At 35.2% G+C, this 17045-nt stretch overlaps 1 protein-coding gene across 3 annotated transcripts in view; it reads right to left on the bottom strand.

Moving 5' to 3' along the window:
* The window catches only part of LOC127432645 (phospholipid phosphatase-related protein type 1-like), a 152030-nt gene that overhangs the window by 16969 nt on the left and 118016 nt on the right, over window positions 1–17045 (bottom strand). For all 3 annotated transcript variants that reach the window (XM_051683964.1, XM_051683963.1, XM_051683965.1), the window contains 3 exons: window positions 10519–10651; window positions 6992–7242; window positions 4028–4204 (listed from right to left, as the gene is read on the bottom strand). In XM_051683964.1, the coding sequence (XP_051539924.1) occupies window positions 4028–4204; window positions 6992–7242; window positions 10519–10651 (561 nt within the window). The remainder of the gene's footprint in view (window positions 1–4027; window positions 4205–6991; window positions 7243–10518; window positions 10652–17045) is intronic.

The raw sequence follows: 17045 nt of genomic DNA, 5'->3' as shown, positions 1-17045 counted from the left end.
CTTTTTGCTAAGTTTTACAAGTAAAAGAAAGGAACTGTCTTACATGTGTCCTAAAAAAAATTAATAATAATAATAATAATAATAATAAATTCAAACTTAACTTTTCAGGATTCAAACTTTGCAAGTATAGAACTGAGAATCCAGTACTGTAAATCACACCAAATCCTTAATCCCTTTATCATTGTTTTTTATTTTATTTTTTATCATATTTTAATAAAATACAGGAAATAAAAATTAATTTCTGATTAATCGATTCATTGATTAAATAAATCGAAGATTAATCGATTATCAAATAATCATTAGTTGCAGCCCTACTTTCATTTCATCCATAAGGATTTGATGAAAAATCTTCAATAAAGAGTTTAAAGTCATGAACCAAACCAACCAGCTCCCAGAGAAATCACAACATTACAACATTTGATTTAAAGCAAGCAATGAATCACTCATCCATGAAGCATTGTTTGGAGGTGAGGGCATGGTCAAGCATCCATCTGGGGAGAGAGAAAGTGGTAAGGACATCCACCTGAGATGAACTGTGACTAATTACCTTTTCCATGTTTACATTGAGAGTAGGGGGAGATAAAAGACAGCCCAGTCCACCGAAAGAGAGAGAGAGTGCCCAGCTGAGAAGCTGTTTGTGTGTTTGCCGCTGCCGTGTTTCAATGTCTGAGTGTTTGAATTGAAGCTTCACTGTTGCACTTTAAGCTAACGTGTTTATTTTTCAGTTAATAAAAAGTGACATTCCTGAGTTGGAATCGCCGTGTCCCGCTTCCTCCTTTTCACTCAAATACGAACATCTGTTACACATTGTAAATGGCATAATCAAATAAAAAACAAGGAAACAAAATAAAATCACTGACATACAGGTGCATCTCAATAAATTAGAATGTCGTGGAAAAGTTCATTTATTTCATTAATTCAACTCAAATTGTGAAACTCGTGTATTAAATAAATTCAATGCACACAGACTGAAGTAGTTTAAGTCTTTGGTTCTTTTAATTGTGATGATTTTGGCTCACATTTAACAAAAACCCACCAATTCACTATCTCAAAAAATTAGAATACATCATAAGACCAATAAAAAAAAAAAAAAACATTTTTAGTGAATTGTTGGCCTTCTGGAAAGTATGTTCATTTACTGTATATGTACTCAATACTTGGTAGGGGCTCCTTTTGCTTTAATTACTGCCTCAATTTGGCGTGGCATGGAGGTGATCAGTTTGTGGCACTGCCGAGGTGGTATGGAAGCCCAGGTTTCTTTGACAGTGGCCTTCAGCTCATCTGCATTTTTTGGTCTCTTGTTTCTCATTTTCCTCTTGCCAATACCCCATAGATTCTCTATGGGGTTCAGGTCTGGTGAGTTTGCTGGCCAGTCAAGCACACCGACACCATGGTCATTTAACCAACTTTTGGTGCTTTTGGCAGTGTGGGCAGGTGCCAAATCCTGCTGGAAAATGAAATCAGCATCTTTAAAAAGCTGGTCAGCAGAAGGAAGCATGAAGTGCTCCAAAATGTCTTGGTAAACGGGTGCAGTGACTTTGGTTTTCAAAAAACACAACGGACCAACACCAGCAGATGACATTGCACCCCAAATCATCAAAGACTGTGGAAACTTAACACTGGACTTCAAGCAACTTGGGCTATGAGCTTCTCCACCCTTCCTCCAGACTCTAGGACCTTGGTTTCCAAATGAAATACAAAACTTGCTCTCATCTGAAAAGAGGACTTTGGACCACTGGGCAACAGTCCAGTTCTTCTTGTCCTTAGCCCAGGTAAGACGCCTCTGACATTGTCTGTGGTTCAGGAGTGGCTTAAGAGGAATACGACAACTGTAGCCAAATTCCTTGATATGTCTGTGTGTGGTGGCTCTTGATGCCTTGACCCCAGCCTCAGTCCATTCCTTGTGAAGTTCACCCAAATTCTTGAATCGATTTTGCTTGACAATCCTCATAAGGCTGCGGTTCTCTCGGTTGGTTGTGCATCTTTTTCTTCCACACTTTTTCCTTCCACTCAACTTTGTTAACATGCTTGGATACAGCACTCTGTGAACAGCCAGCTTCTTTGGCAATGAATGTTTGTGGCTTACCCTCCTTGTGAAGGGTGTCAATGATTGTCTTCTGGACAACTGTCAGATCAGCAGTCTTCCCCATGATTGTGTAGCCTAGTGAACCAAACTGAGAGACCATTTTGAAGGCTCAGGAAACCTTTGCAGGTGTTTTGAGTTGATTAGCTGATTGGCATGTCACCATATTCTAATTTGAGATAGTGAATTGGTGGGTTTTTGTTAAATGTGAGCCAAAATCACCACAATTAAAAGAACCAAAGACTTAAACTACTTCAGTCTGTGTGCACTGAATTTATTTAATACACGAGTTTCACAATTTAAGTTGAATTACTGAAATAAATGAACTTTTCCATGACATTCTAATTTATTGAGATGCACCTGTATATTCATTGATTATAAGTTGAAAAAATAATGAATATATTTTAAATTTATTAAATAGCCATCGAAGGGGGGGTCCCAGCTGTAGTTAAAGCAATATCACATAAGAGTGCTGTATGGCCCTACATCAGCATTTCTGTGATTCGGCCGCAGATAATCACAGCCGTGCTGATTTAGGGCCACACAGCATGATTGTGAGTGTGATATTACTTTTATACAATAGTAAATAAAAACCAAGGACTGTCACAAAAAATGTTGCTAATTCAAAAGATGTGCACAAGCCTCCATAACTAATTTGAAAACATCACTTTAGAACTAGTCATGATGGCTTGGGCTGTTTCTAACAAGTTTTTGGAGAAACAAGGATGTGTGTGTGTGTGTGTGTGTGTGTGTGTGTGTGTGTGTGTGTGTTAGAGAGAAAGGGAGAGCAAGCGAGTGACTGATTGAGCTTGTGTGATTACCTGCGTCTGTCTCGACTCACAAGCAGTAGTGTAGTGTTAAGATAATGGAATTCTGGTCAAAGACATCCTATTTTCTCTGTGTAAAAATAGCCATCGAAGCAGGGGTCCCAGCTGTTGTAGTAATTTGAGTGATCACAGAGTGAGAGACAATGCCGATGACTTCAAAGAAACCGCTCACTGCATGTCAAACTTTACTGGCTCATAACAGATAAAACTGGTCTTTTGTCGCCACCTGCTGGCTCAAATATTGAATGTCACAGGGGGAAATGAAAAGAGACACATCACTGTAGCTCTTTTACACATCTGTGCTGCTCTTACACTTTAGTTTAGAACGGCACGGACACAAGCGGAGTGATGGAAACAGTGAAGTATCCGAGTGCTGATGGTGTGAGACATCAGTACTCATGGAACGTCTCTTGTCCAATCAGATTCGAGGACCAGAACTAAATGTTGTATAATCAGATATAGGCTATATAAATATACAAGTCGTTTGAGAGTGTACTGAGACTGTCATTCACAATGCTTCATGGGAGTGGATGGTCTGTGCTGAGCTCTTTTGCTGTGATTTCCATGGCAACAGTGACTTCTCTGATTGGTGGATAACTATTCAGGATTATGGGTAGTGTAGTTCTTCACCAAATGATTTTTTATGAACTTCTAATATGTAACAATAACTTGTGGCATCTATAGAAGCTCTTGGAGCTCACGGTAGGTTTGTCTTGAAAAGGTTTTTATTATTATTAAAAATACATTTCCCAATGAAGACAAAGAAAGCCTTGTAAGACCAAACTGCAATCTGCAACAGTTGCCAAGTTAGTATAGGCTTAAGGTCAATTACTGTAATACCCCATGAATCTCACGACTTAACCAAAATACAATTCTGGACCTATTTACAGTTGTAAAATTATTCTGAGTCATAATTTGTGACCAAGTCTGAGATTGCGGATGCATTGAATCATACTATTTTAGAGCAAATATTTACACCCCTACATGGTGTAAATAGGATTTATGTAGGAAACAAATGAAAACTAAAAATAGTAACTATAGGTGATAAAATACAGTATATTATAAAATGATAAAGAATAAAATAAACAAAATAATAAGAGCACACTATGAAACCCACCAAAAAGAGAGCTACAGAGCTTCCTAATATGAATCCAGCGATGACGTCTGAGCAGTGGTTGCGGTACTCAGAGACCCGGTTCAGACCAGTGAGGAAAGCAGCACACAGGATCCCCAGACAGAGCACAGGCTTTGCCAGACGACTGCTTTTAGTCTTGATAGTGCTCGTGATGTACATCTGGAAACACATACACCCCCGCACGCACACGCACACAAAACACACACACGTTGAGGAAGTGATTTATTAACTGGCCTTATTCTGCAGCAGGTGACTGAGGAAATCAACTTTAAATAAATACACAGTGCATCCTCCACTTCAGGGAAATTATGGCCAATTATGGAGAAAGCAATAGGAGTAAATAACCTCTAATTCCCACATAGAGCGAGAGAGAGAGCGCACAGTCAAAACTTACTCCACTGCAATTCAGCATCAGAAATGTGGCTTTAAAACACAGTGAAAACCTATTCACACTTCAAATCAAATTTAAAAAATAAATAAATGCATCCCTATCAGCACTTTTTTTGAAGAATGTTTTCAACATTCCTCTTCCCTGTACAGTTGAAAACAAAATTGCTTTGCAATTTCAAATTTCGGTAAGCACAGACCAATTGCAGCTAAAAAAAAAAGTCAACCTACTGTTTCCAATTTCACTGTGAGAACAGTCTGGTGAAAATCCCAACTGCTACACACATTCCCATCCACCACTAGGTGGCACTACAATAATAATGTATGTTTTCGCTAATAACGGTGGAACCGTGAAGGTTTGAATCAAAATTCCACGGATTCCTTTCATAAAATTTTACCACTTTTTCGAACTCCTGCGAATTCACGCAAATTTAGGACTACATCATCTTCAGACACTCTTGACAAAAGGTAATCAAAATAATTTTTATTCATCAAAGCAAATTGGAGTTACGCTTTTTCACTAATAACTCCTGAACCATAAGGGCTGGAATAAAAAAAAAAAAAAAAAAAAAAAAAAAACAGTATTTTCTCTGAATCCTTCAGTGCCCCCAAATCATATGGTCATGGTTTCCATTTCCACAAGAAAAATTCTACCACTTTTTCGAACTCTTCCTGAGCCTTTTGTCTGATTCACACAACATTTTGTATGCATCATCTTTTCAAATGAAATTTGATTCGTCATGTCGTTTGGAAGATATAAGCCAAAATGTTTTTAGGGTGTGGCCCATACCGACTTGGCATATACACTATATGGCCAAAATGGTTACTCCATTAATTCCAGTCAAGACAAATCATAATTATACTCCATACATTTTAGGGTGTCTGGCCTATGATTATGAAATTAAATGTTCATCAAGCATATATGGTGTCCACAAAATTTTGGCCACATAGTGCATGTTGTGAGCGCAATATCCAAACTTAACAAAACTAACACCTGGACAACAGAACACTCTGAAGGCACGTGCCAATTTTCATCAATTTCCGATACTAGGTGCCGCTATAACTTAAGAAAATCCTAATTGTGCAACTGTGATCACAGCAGTTGAAATCTGAACCAAAAACAACTGTGTACACAGCATCCACAGGAAATATTCTATTAAAATTTGATGATTTTGGTAATCTTTTCACATGTGCTTGGCCCCCGATAATTGCCATTTGCGGCTATATTTTATGCTGTTAAAAATAAACATCTATTACAGTATTTTTATAACAAAATTAGGAATATAATTTTGTAATGGAAATTACAGTGTGTCAAATACAATGTGCTGAATTGTCAGCAATAAAAAATAAAATTATAAAAATGTCACAATGCTAAAAATCTTGAGATTCACCCATATACAGTATACTATACCTACCTAAAACCATATCTAATATAACAGCTTTACTATTATTATTACTAATGGTAGAACACCATTATCAATACACTGATATATTTCTGTATCGTTTTGCTTTCATTCAGGTATGCAAACTTTTCTTAAAGTCATGGGTGATTTTCACAAAACCTGTTAAGAACATGGCCTGGACATATTTTACTGAGAAATTAAAAGAAACAAACAATAATTATATTTTACATATAGCTGAATTAAGCCAATTTAATGGCAGTTAAGATGTTTTACACTGTGACTTTGTTTTCATGGCAGCTACATAGAATTTATCCATCAACTCTCTTTACTTGAAAGCAAAAAGAAAAAAACAATATGGTCATTGTGATAATCTTCTTACCGCAACTAAATAAATGAATTATATATATATATATATATATATATATTTAAATTGTAAAGGATTTATACATACTTCCTTGGTACTGCCTTTAATTTTTGTTGATTTTAATAAAAAAATAAAAAAAAAATCATACAACAGCATCTATAGTAAAAATATTACAGTTATGCAATAATTATAAATGAAAAAAATGGATGTTTGCAGGTAATAAAAATTGGGTGGTAAAATATGCTTAATTGTACTGAAAATAATGTCACAATGCAAAGTGACAATGTAGGCTTCATTTTCTTTATGAAAAATCTTTTTTTTTTTTTTTTTGATATGGGGTTAAATATGACCAGGACATTTACAGGTTTCACAATTGTTTTTGTCATATCCCTCTAGGTCCGAATAGCCCTAAGTACGACTGCAAAGTGTCTCAGAATTTCTAGTTAGCATGCTGCTAACAAACTGCAATGAAGTGCATTTCATAGATTATTATGTTATGTATGTCTCTAAGTAATACTAAGTAATACATTTGCATTTCAAACTCAAAGGTGAAGATTCTAACTTAAGAACAATTTTTTCTTCTATGCAGTGTAGCTATATTTTCACGGTACTAAATGCTTTTCAAAAGCCTAGTCCTATGATGCAATCAAAACATAAAATATTAACAACCCTTTAAAGTATGAGCCAATTAAAAAAAAATGACTTTCCTATTGAAGTATCAACACATACTAATACAACAGAAGACAAATGCAATTGCAGACTATATTTCTGATTCACACTCCAGTCTCTTACAGTGACGTAGACGGCCGAGTAGACACCAAGCGAAGCGTCTTTGGACGGGAAGGATCTCCTGGCTCTCTCCACCACCACCTGGTTCCCAGTGCAGATTTTGCCATTTGCGATGAACTGGTGGTTTACGTGACAGTCCATCCCCGTATAATTTGGCTTGCAGACACTCAGGAAATATGGCGCCAGACTGCCAGTCACTACCTGACCAGCGTTGACAAAGATGTCAGTGGCAAACAGGCCAAACGCAAAGACACCTGCGGTGAGAAACAGCAAAAAAAAAAAAAAATTAAATAATTCAGGCTGTTACTCCTAATCAAGACAAGGAAAACATAAGCAAATCAGACAAGGGCTTAAAACGACTCCCATGAATACCAATGCAGTCTTGATGAAACAATCTGTTATTCTTATCTTTAGTAATTACAGATGCCCACTAGAGCAAATGCAAAATTTGCATACACCATTTTGCATAAACACAACTACTCTACTACACTTTCTTATGCATGTAATTATGATGTCCTCTATAGTTATCAGAGCTTTCTCAGATGTAAATTTTCCAACTCATTGTGTGATCTTACAAGGAATGATGTGAAAGGAATAGTTCACCCAAAAAAATGAAATCCTTTCATCATTTACTCACCCTCATGTTGTTACTAGGGCTGTCAAATAAATTAATATTTGTAATCAAAATAATTATATGACACGCTAATGAATTAATATAATTAATCGCAATTAATCACATATAATCATTATTTGCTGAGAAAGGCCCCCAAATAAATATAATTCAATATAAATATATATATAAATAATTTAATGTATGGCGTATAATAAATACAATAATTCAGATAGAAATATATTGCATTATTGTGGTATATGAGTAAAGCATTAATTAGAAAATACAAAAAGTTTGTTTTATTCCCATATCATCGAACAAGCCTACGGTCGACAGCAAACTATTTTGCAATTGAGTTTAAAATGTTAATTTTCAGTCTTTGTTCATGTGTGTTAGATGGACGCTTTTGAAACATCTCCCTGGTTTTCAGTGTCATAAAGGCCAAAAGCGTAGGACGCTGTGTTAAGTTAAAAGTACTTGAAACTTAAAATATTGCGTCTCAAGAACACGTCTTGTGTGACTGGCTCTCATTCTGTGGCTGAGCAGCTTGTGAGGTTTGTTGAGGCACGCTGCCATCTACACAAGTGGTCTGGAATGCTCTTTGGTCACGATTGCTTGAGACTGTGGAAAGGCCTTGATATGGTACATATCACTGCATTACCAAGCCTCAGTGGATACCATTACTTGAGATGCATTGAATTATGCATCAGGGCCAGTATCATGTTTATAATTTCATTTCACATCAGTGCTAGAGTGCAGCATGGTGGGCAACATAGCAAATGTGTACTAAACCAAGATCCTGCAGATATCACAGCATTAAAACAGCATGTGAAATTTTATTATGAGGTTTTGCTGATTGTGTGGGCCAAAATGTCTGTAGCAAACATTTACAATTGATGTGTTTTGGAGGTAGTGTCGTGTTCCTCCTGTCATGTCAGTTCCTAATCAATAAAACAGCCACAGCGGAGCACAGTTCAGCTTTTACTTTAAAATCTCTCTTGTAAATCAAAATACCATAAAAAAAAAAAAAAAAACAGTGGATCACGATATGTGTTGTATTTTAACTTCTGAAAGCTCATTAAAGCATTTTCCAAAATCCCTAACATACCAAAATTTAAATATAACGGTTTTGAAAAACCCCCACAAAGAACCAAGAAAATTGGATGAAAACTACTCGGAAAGCCTTAGCAACCACAAACGGATGCACTGGGAACCACCCACAGCACCGTAGAATTGTGGTGTTGAGTTTTGCGTGGACAAGCACTGGTCACATTTTCTTAATATGTAAATATTCTAAATGTACATACCATATTTTCTGGAAATAAAGTCACACCTGATCAAAATCATGTTGTTGAGAGAAATAAAAACACTAAGTTGCATCACTAAGCTGCATCCAACTGACAGTCACTAGGACAAAGGAGCAGCCGACTTTCCTTCAGCCGCTCAGCATGTCAAGGAGCTCAGCGCTTCTTGAAGATTAACTCAAGATTTATGCATCAAATCAAATCAAGTTGTATTTGGGCTCGTTTTAATTGGAAGCATCTGCTCTAAGTAATCTTGTGTGATGCTTTTTTTCATATTCTGTTCATGTTTCATTAAAAAAACGCAACAAATAAGCCACATCTGATTATATGCACAAACACTGGCGGTACAGATTTAGCCGTTTCAGAAGGAAATTGGTAATATAATTCACCAAAGTGGCATTCAACCAAATCACAAAGTATAGTCAGGACATTACTGATGTAAAAAACAGCACCATCACTATTTGAAAAAAGTAATTTTCTTATTAAATATAGACAGGCCTCATTTCCAGCAGCCATCACTCCAACACCTTATCCTTGAGTAATCATACTAAATTGCTAATTTGATACTAGAAAATCACTTGCCATTATATCAAACACAGTTGAAAGCTATTTGGTTCGTTAAATAAAGCTTAATGTTGTCTTTGTTTTTGAGTTGCAACAGTATGCAATAGACTGGCATGTCTTAAGGTCAATATTAGGCCAAAAATGGCAAAAAAAGAAACAGCTTTCTCTAGAAACTCAGTCAATCATTGTTTTGAGAAATGAAGGCTATACAAACATGCATGCACAAGAGAGTGTTCATCAGCTGGGAGCAGTTTCAATCTCTCAAATTTTGCTGCCGCGGAACGCCAGCTGCGCTTTATTTCACGACAACATCGATTCTGTATTTTACTTTGCCATCTACATAATTTTGGGTACTTTGGAGTGTCTGGACTCTTGGGTTGTAGCATTCTCTGGATAAAACGAATCATCTTTAGAGTTTAAAATGATCTCATGTTACGTCCCATGAGATCAAAGAACTATTCGACAAGTTTCAGCCCTACTCATTAATAACCACTTTTAAAATGCAAACCAAAAAGAGCATGTTTTAAAATGGTTAGACTTATGAAGACATTCTGAATGCTTTATATTTTAAACATTTGTTTCATTTATTCTAATAAATACATATTTTAAACTTTTTTTTTGGGAGCGAAGTGTTTAACAGTTGAATCCTACAAAAACGTTAATTTGGAAGGGCCTTTTGAAGTTATTATTTTGAGCATTCCCATTTGAAACAACCCTACACAGTGGCAGTGATGATTGTTCTCCATTTCAAAGTGCCCTACAAAAGGTATTATTTATGCATTTGGAATGCACTGCACATTTTGAATGTGTCCCTAATCTTTCACACTTGATTCAACTCATTAATTATAGAGTGCTTTAAGACCTGAAATATGTCAGAAAAGGGAGAAATCAAAAATGCATTCTGTTGGGGGCCCTCCAGGAACAGGGTTAGGAAACATTGATACACATTGGTATATTTTATCACCCTGCTACTGAGATATCAGCACCCACCACTGAAAAATCTATATCAGTCCACCAAAGTACATTGACACTGATCAAACCGGAGGACTCACCAATAAACCTGATGATTCTGCGGAAAAGAGGATTCAGATAGCAGCATTCCCCCGTCACGATGGTTTTCTCCTGGGCGATGAGAAATTCTCTAGTGGACTTCATGATGTACATTGAGATCTCGCCAACAAATATCTACACATAGAACAAATAATGATCAGATTCAAGCAAATGTATCTTTTTTTGTAAATGCAAGTGAAATGCATGGCTGAACTTGTTGTTTTACTTTTAGGGCCATATTATGCTCATTGGCATTTAAATTTTTCCTTAAAGTCTTATAATGTTAGTCAAGGTTTCTTGCATCAAAAACGCAGAGTAATTTCATTTTTGCTAGTGCAGCTTTAAGACTTATACAGTGGTGTGAAAAAGTGTTTGCCCCCTTCCTGATTTCTTATTTTTTTGCATGTTTGTCACACTTAAATGTTTCAGATCATCAAACAAGTTTAAATATTAGTCAAAGATAACACAAGTAAACACAAAATGCAGTTTTTAAATGAAGGTTGTTATTATTAAGGGAAAACAAAATCCAAACCTACATGGCCCTGTGTGAAAAAGTGATTGCCCCCTAAACCTAATAACTGGTTGGGCCACCCTTAGCAGCAACAACTGCAATCAAGCGTTTGCGATAACTTGCAATGAGTCTTTTACAGCGCTGTGGAGGAATTTTGGCCCACTCATCTTTGCAGAATTGTTGTAATTCAGCCACAATGGAGGGTTTTTGAGCATGAACTGCCTTTTTAAGGTCATGCCACAGCATCTCAATAGGATTCAGGTCAGGACTTTGACTAGGCCACTCCAAAGTCTTCATTTTGTTTTTCTTCAGCCATTCAGAGGTGGACTTGCTGGTGTGTTTTGGATCATTGTCCTGCTGTAGAACCCAAGTTCGCTTCAGCTTGAGGTCACGAACAGATGGCCGGACATTCTCCTTCAGGATTTTCTAGTAGACAGCAGAATTCATGGTTCCATTTATCGCAGCAAGTCTTCCAGGTCCTGAAGCAGCAAAACAGCCCCAGACCATCACACTACCACCACCATATTTTACTGTTGGTATGATGTTCTTTTTCTGAAATGCGGTGTTACTTTTACGCCAGATGTAATGGGACACACACCTTCTAAAAAGTTCAACTTTTGTCTCGTCAGTCCACAGAGTATTTTCCCAAAAGTCTTGGGGATCATCAAGATGTTTTCTGGCAAAAATGAGACGAGCCTTAATGTTCTTTTTGCTCAGCAGTGGTTTTCGTCTTGGAACTCCGCCATGCAGGCCATTTTTGCCCAGTCTCTTTCTTATGGTGGAGTCATGAACACTGACCTTAACTGAGGCAAGTGAGGCCTGCAGTTCTTTGGATGTTGTTGTGGGGTCTTTTGTGACCTCTTGGATGAGTTGTCGCTGCGCTCTTGGGGTAATTTTGGTCGGCCGGCCACTCCTGGGAAGGTTCACCACTGTTCCATGTTCCATGTGTGGATAATGGCTCTCACTGTGGTTCTCTGGAGTCCGAAAGCTTTAGAAATGGCTTTATAACCTTTTCCAGACTGATAGATCTGATAGATCAATTAATTTCTTTCTCATTTGTTCCTGAATTTCTTTGGATCTCGGCATGATGTCTAGCTTTTGAAGATCTTTTGGTCTACTTCACTTTGTCAAGCAGGTCCTATTTAAGTGATTTCTTGATTGAGAACAGGTGTGGCAGTAATCAGGCCTGGGTGTGGCTAGAGAAATTGAACTCAGGTGTGATAAACCACAGTTAAGTTATGTTTTAACAGGTGGGGCAAACACTTTTTCACACAGGGCCATGTAGGTTTGGATTTTGTTTTCCATTAATAATAACAACCTTCATTTAAAAACTGCATTTTGTGTTTACTTGTGTTATCTTTGACTAATATTTAAACTTGTTTGATGATCTGAAACATTTAAGTGACAAACATGCAAAAAAATAAGAAATCAGGAAGGGGGCAAACACTTTTTCACACCACTGTATATGGAAATGGACTCCTGTGATTGGCTAACCTCTTCACATATGAAAATGGACATAGTTCACACAGTTGTTCATGGTCATAAAGGCGAATTTATGTAAACATCGGCTGGTATGTGTTAATCTGCTCATAGTTCAGACTACAAGATGGGTGTAATCTAATTACGAAGTATTTAATTACTGTAATACTGTAACTAATTTATAGTATAAAAAGTAGGATAGCACACTGAATTTCAAATTGTTGTAATCGGATTACACTTACTGACTTTAACGTGTATTACTTTACATTAAATTAATTAGAATACTTGGGCTACACATTTTTCTAAAATAATATTACATATGTAGAATGTAGCATTTAAAACATGAATTACATTATTATGTACATTTGTATGCGTTATGTGACAGCTGAAGGGTGTGTGCCTCCTAACGTGTCAATGAACAAAGAGGAAATATAGACATTATTTTTTATTTTTGAGCAGAAAAAAAGTAACTTTTTGGAAAGTAACTTAAAGGCATAGTTCAACCAAAAATGTTCTAACCATTTACTCACCCTCATGTCATCCCAGATGTGTATGACTTTTCAAAAGGACCAAAAAGGACATAAAGCCAGCATAAAAGTAATCCATAAGACTCCAGTGGTTAAATCCATATCTTCTGAAGCAATATGATAGGTTTGGGTAAGAAACAGATCAATATTTAAGCCCTTTTTTGTGATAAATCTCCACCTTTGACCAGACCTGACCAGTAGGTGGCTGAATGTAAAAGTGAAAGTCACTTCCATATCATAATCTGGATGTGAAGGTGAAAGTGTAGATGTACAGTAAAAAAGGACCTAAATATTGATCTGTTTCTCACCCACACCTATCATATCACTTCTGAAGAAATGGATTTAACCACTAGATTCGTATGGATTAATTTTATGCTGTCTTTATGTGCTTTTTTGGACCTTCTGAGTTCTGGTCACAAAGCCCTGACCTCAATCCAATAGAAAATTTGTGGGCAGAACTGAAAAAGTGTGTGTATGAGTAAGGAGGCCTACAAACCTGACTCAGTTACACCAGTTCTGTCTTGAAGAATGGGCTAAAATTCCAGCAACTTATTGTGAGAAGCTTGTGGAAGGTTTGACCCAAGTCAAACAATTTAAAGGCAATGCTCTATACTATTATTCTGACATTTCACATTCTTAAAATAAAGTAGTGATTCTAACTGACCTAAGACAGCGAATGTTTTCTATGATTAAATGCCAGGAATTGTAAAAAAAAAAAAAAAAAACTGAGTTTAAATGTATTTGGCTAAGGTGCATGTAAACTTCTGACTTCAACTGTAAATATATATATATATATATATATATATATATATATATATATATATATATATATACACACACACACACACACACTACTGGTCAGAAGTTTTGAAACACTTGACTGTAATTTTCGTCAATTCTCATGATCTTAAAAAACTTTTGATCTGAAGGCGTATGCTTAAATGTTTGAAATTAGTTTGTAGACAAAAATATAATTGTGCCACCATATTGATTTATTTCATTATAAAACTAAAATGTAATTTACTATATTAATTTAATAATTTAATAACATTTTTGAAATTGATGACTTGGACCAAATAATAAAGAAAAGCAGCCAATAAGTGCCCAGCGTAGATGGGAACTCCTTCAATACTGTTTAAAAAGCATCCCAGGGTGATACCTCAAGAAGTTGGTTGAGAAAATGTCAAGAGTACATGTCTGCAAATTCTAGGCAAAGGGTGACTACTTTGAAGATGCTAAAATGTAACAGTTTTTTTTCTTTTGGATTTTGTTTAGTCACAACATAATTCCCATAGTTCCATTTATGTTATTCCATAGTTTTGATGACTTTACTATTATTCTAAAATGTGAAAAAAATAAAAATAATTTTATATATATATATATATATATATATATATATATATATATATATATATATATATATATATATATATAAAATAAAGAATGAGTAAGTGCTTCACAACTTTTGACTGATAGTGTATATATTTATAAACGTTTTTTTATTTTAAATGCAAAATATAAATTCCTTTTTAAATTATTTGATTTTGGGGTGAAATGCGACCTGGATGTGTTTTTGTTAAATGTATTATGTCATATTAAGCTTCATATTATGAAAGTGGTCCATTTCAAATAATGAAACGTTTAAAAGATAAATATGGGCAACATTTATGTTTGAATATCTACAATAAATTATCACCACCTATATTTCTCACACAACTTGGGTAAAATATTAATGTACTATCTTACTCAATTTCAAAATATTTTAGACTAAAAGACTAAAATATCTCATGGTGTATATGATCTAAACTGAAACAGTTGTGACTTTTATAACCCTTGACTTCTTCAGAGCACTTTTGAAAAAGGCAGTAAAATAGGGACCATCTTTTTATTCATAACTGTTCAGAAAAAAAAAGAAGGAACTTTACAGTGATTTAATTTTAGTAGATGATGTTTTATGATCCATGTAGCTATGAAAAAGACAAAGGTCACATTACAGAATGAAACTCAAGAATTTCATTTTGTAGGAAATTAAATCTAGTCTCTTGAGTGAATATTTTTATTCCCCACTGAAAGCATAAGAAAATTACTTTTTAAAATGTTTCAAACAAAATAGTCATACTTAACCCTTGTGCGTCAATAAAAAATAAATTTTAAAAAAAGTTACTTAGAGGTCCTTCGGGGACAAAAAATGAATTATTTTACAAATACTAAATGCTAAGGGGAATTTTTTTTTTTTTTTTTTTTTTTTTTCTGGGATATGTCAATGATTAGCAACAACATTGATTTTGATGCATTATTATTTTTTTGTGCAGTGTCAGATAAAAATGTAAAAAAAAAAAAAAAAAAAACACTCGGGACCTTAGAGGACAAAAATGTTTGCATCACAAAACTGCCATAAAAATATTATATATTAATATTATTTTCCACTTTCACTGACTTTTTTTAACCAACATCAGTCCTGATCATAACTACCAAATATTCATTAATTTTCATAGGATTTTAACCCTTTAAATGCCAGTTTGTTTACATAATGCCACTGTTGTTTTTACACACACACCCACACTTCTCAATACACATATACAAAACACACTCTGACATCCATACCAGCATGCCCACACAATTTTAGCTGCATCATGTATTCAATTGGCCTGCAGTGCCCTATAATACAGCAAACAGAAAATATGAAAAAAGCATGTATTTCCTCCATAGGCTAAACAAGAGCAAAATGGTGCCATCTTGTGGAAAATATTAAAAATTTACAATTTGAAGCCAGGGCTCTGGTTTGAAAGCATAATATCATAGAATTCATGATTTAATGCTTTAATGGCACTGGGATCAAATATGGCAGTTTTAATGGGTTTCAATGGGGACATTTTTGTCCTTAAGGTCCTGAGTGTAACTATTTTGTGTACACAGTGTATTATAGATGTATTTTAGGACTGAAGTTAAAATATCAAAACTCCCCCAAAAATACATACTTTTGGCAAAATTTATGTTGTTGGCACAAAATGATCGAAAAAACTAAAATGAAAAAGACAAAAATGTTCCGAAGGTTGCACAAGGGTTAAACAAGATGAATACTGTATACTGTATATACTGTATGTATGTGTCTCCTCTAGTATTTGTTGTAAATGTTGATGTTGCAGTGCCCTCTGGTGTTCTTGTCCAACATTCACAATTAAGAGCTTATAACTGCAGAAATCTCACTGGAAACCACTAATCGTTCATTCGATTTCTGTATCACTTGTTGAAATGTATTTCTAATATACACATTTCTAATTTACACACTCAACAATCAGACAGTTTACATCCTTCTATATTAACTCTCTATTGAACAAACCCATTTTCTTCACTTTGCAAGCATATGATGCATATGAGATGACAATGAAACTGTTGATTTTGAAGGGATGACTTTTAATTAAACAATAAAATGCTTTTTCTTGGTCAAAATACGTATTTGTTGTCATGTTCATTTGTTTTTCTGGCACAGTGCACTGTGTGGTGGCCGCACATTTTTGCACTGGAAAACTGCCCTAGAGCAATTTGCATTGATTTTTCACGCATCAAAAATATCATTCTAATTTGTTAGCGAGTAAATTTCCTTTTAAAACATTTAGAGTCATATTTACTATTTGTATGTTATGAAGAATTGCTTAAAAGTGTTTGTTGCATAAAACCAACATTGTGCGACAGTGGAATGTATTTAGCTCACCTGTGCAGTGATGTTATCATATGTTACGTTTTTTTCATTTTTTTGTTTTGTTTTGTTTTTTTGGCATTATCCATTTTTAAACTATCTAATTTTTTATTGTTTGCTTAACATATTAGATGAACATATTAGACTGTATCATATAGCAGACAGCGTAAAGTCTATGTAAGGGATAATCCACGGCTAGGTGTCCGTTAAATGATTTTAAAAGCACAATGTGGAGGCGAAGAACCACCCAACATGAAGAGCATTTAAAATAGTTTAAAGCACATCTTGCCAAGGATTATCTCACTTATACCATGG

Source organism: Myxocyprinus asiaticus, chromosome 42 (genome assembly GCF_019703515.2).
Source record: "Myxocyprinus asiaticus isolate MX2 ecotype Aquarium Trade chromosome 42, UBuf_Myxa_2, whole genome shotgun sequence".
In the NCBI taxonomy this organism is placed as follows: domain Eukaryota; kingdom Metazoa; phylum Chordata; class Actinopteri; order Cypriniformes; family Catostomidae; genus Myxocyprinus; species Myxocyprinus asiaticus.
This window is presented reverse-complemented; position numbering and strand designations above follow the sequence as displayed.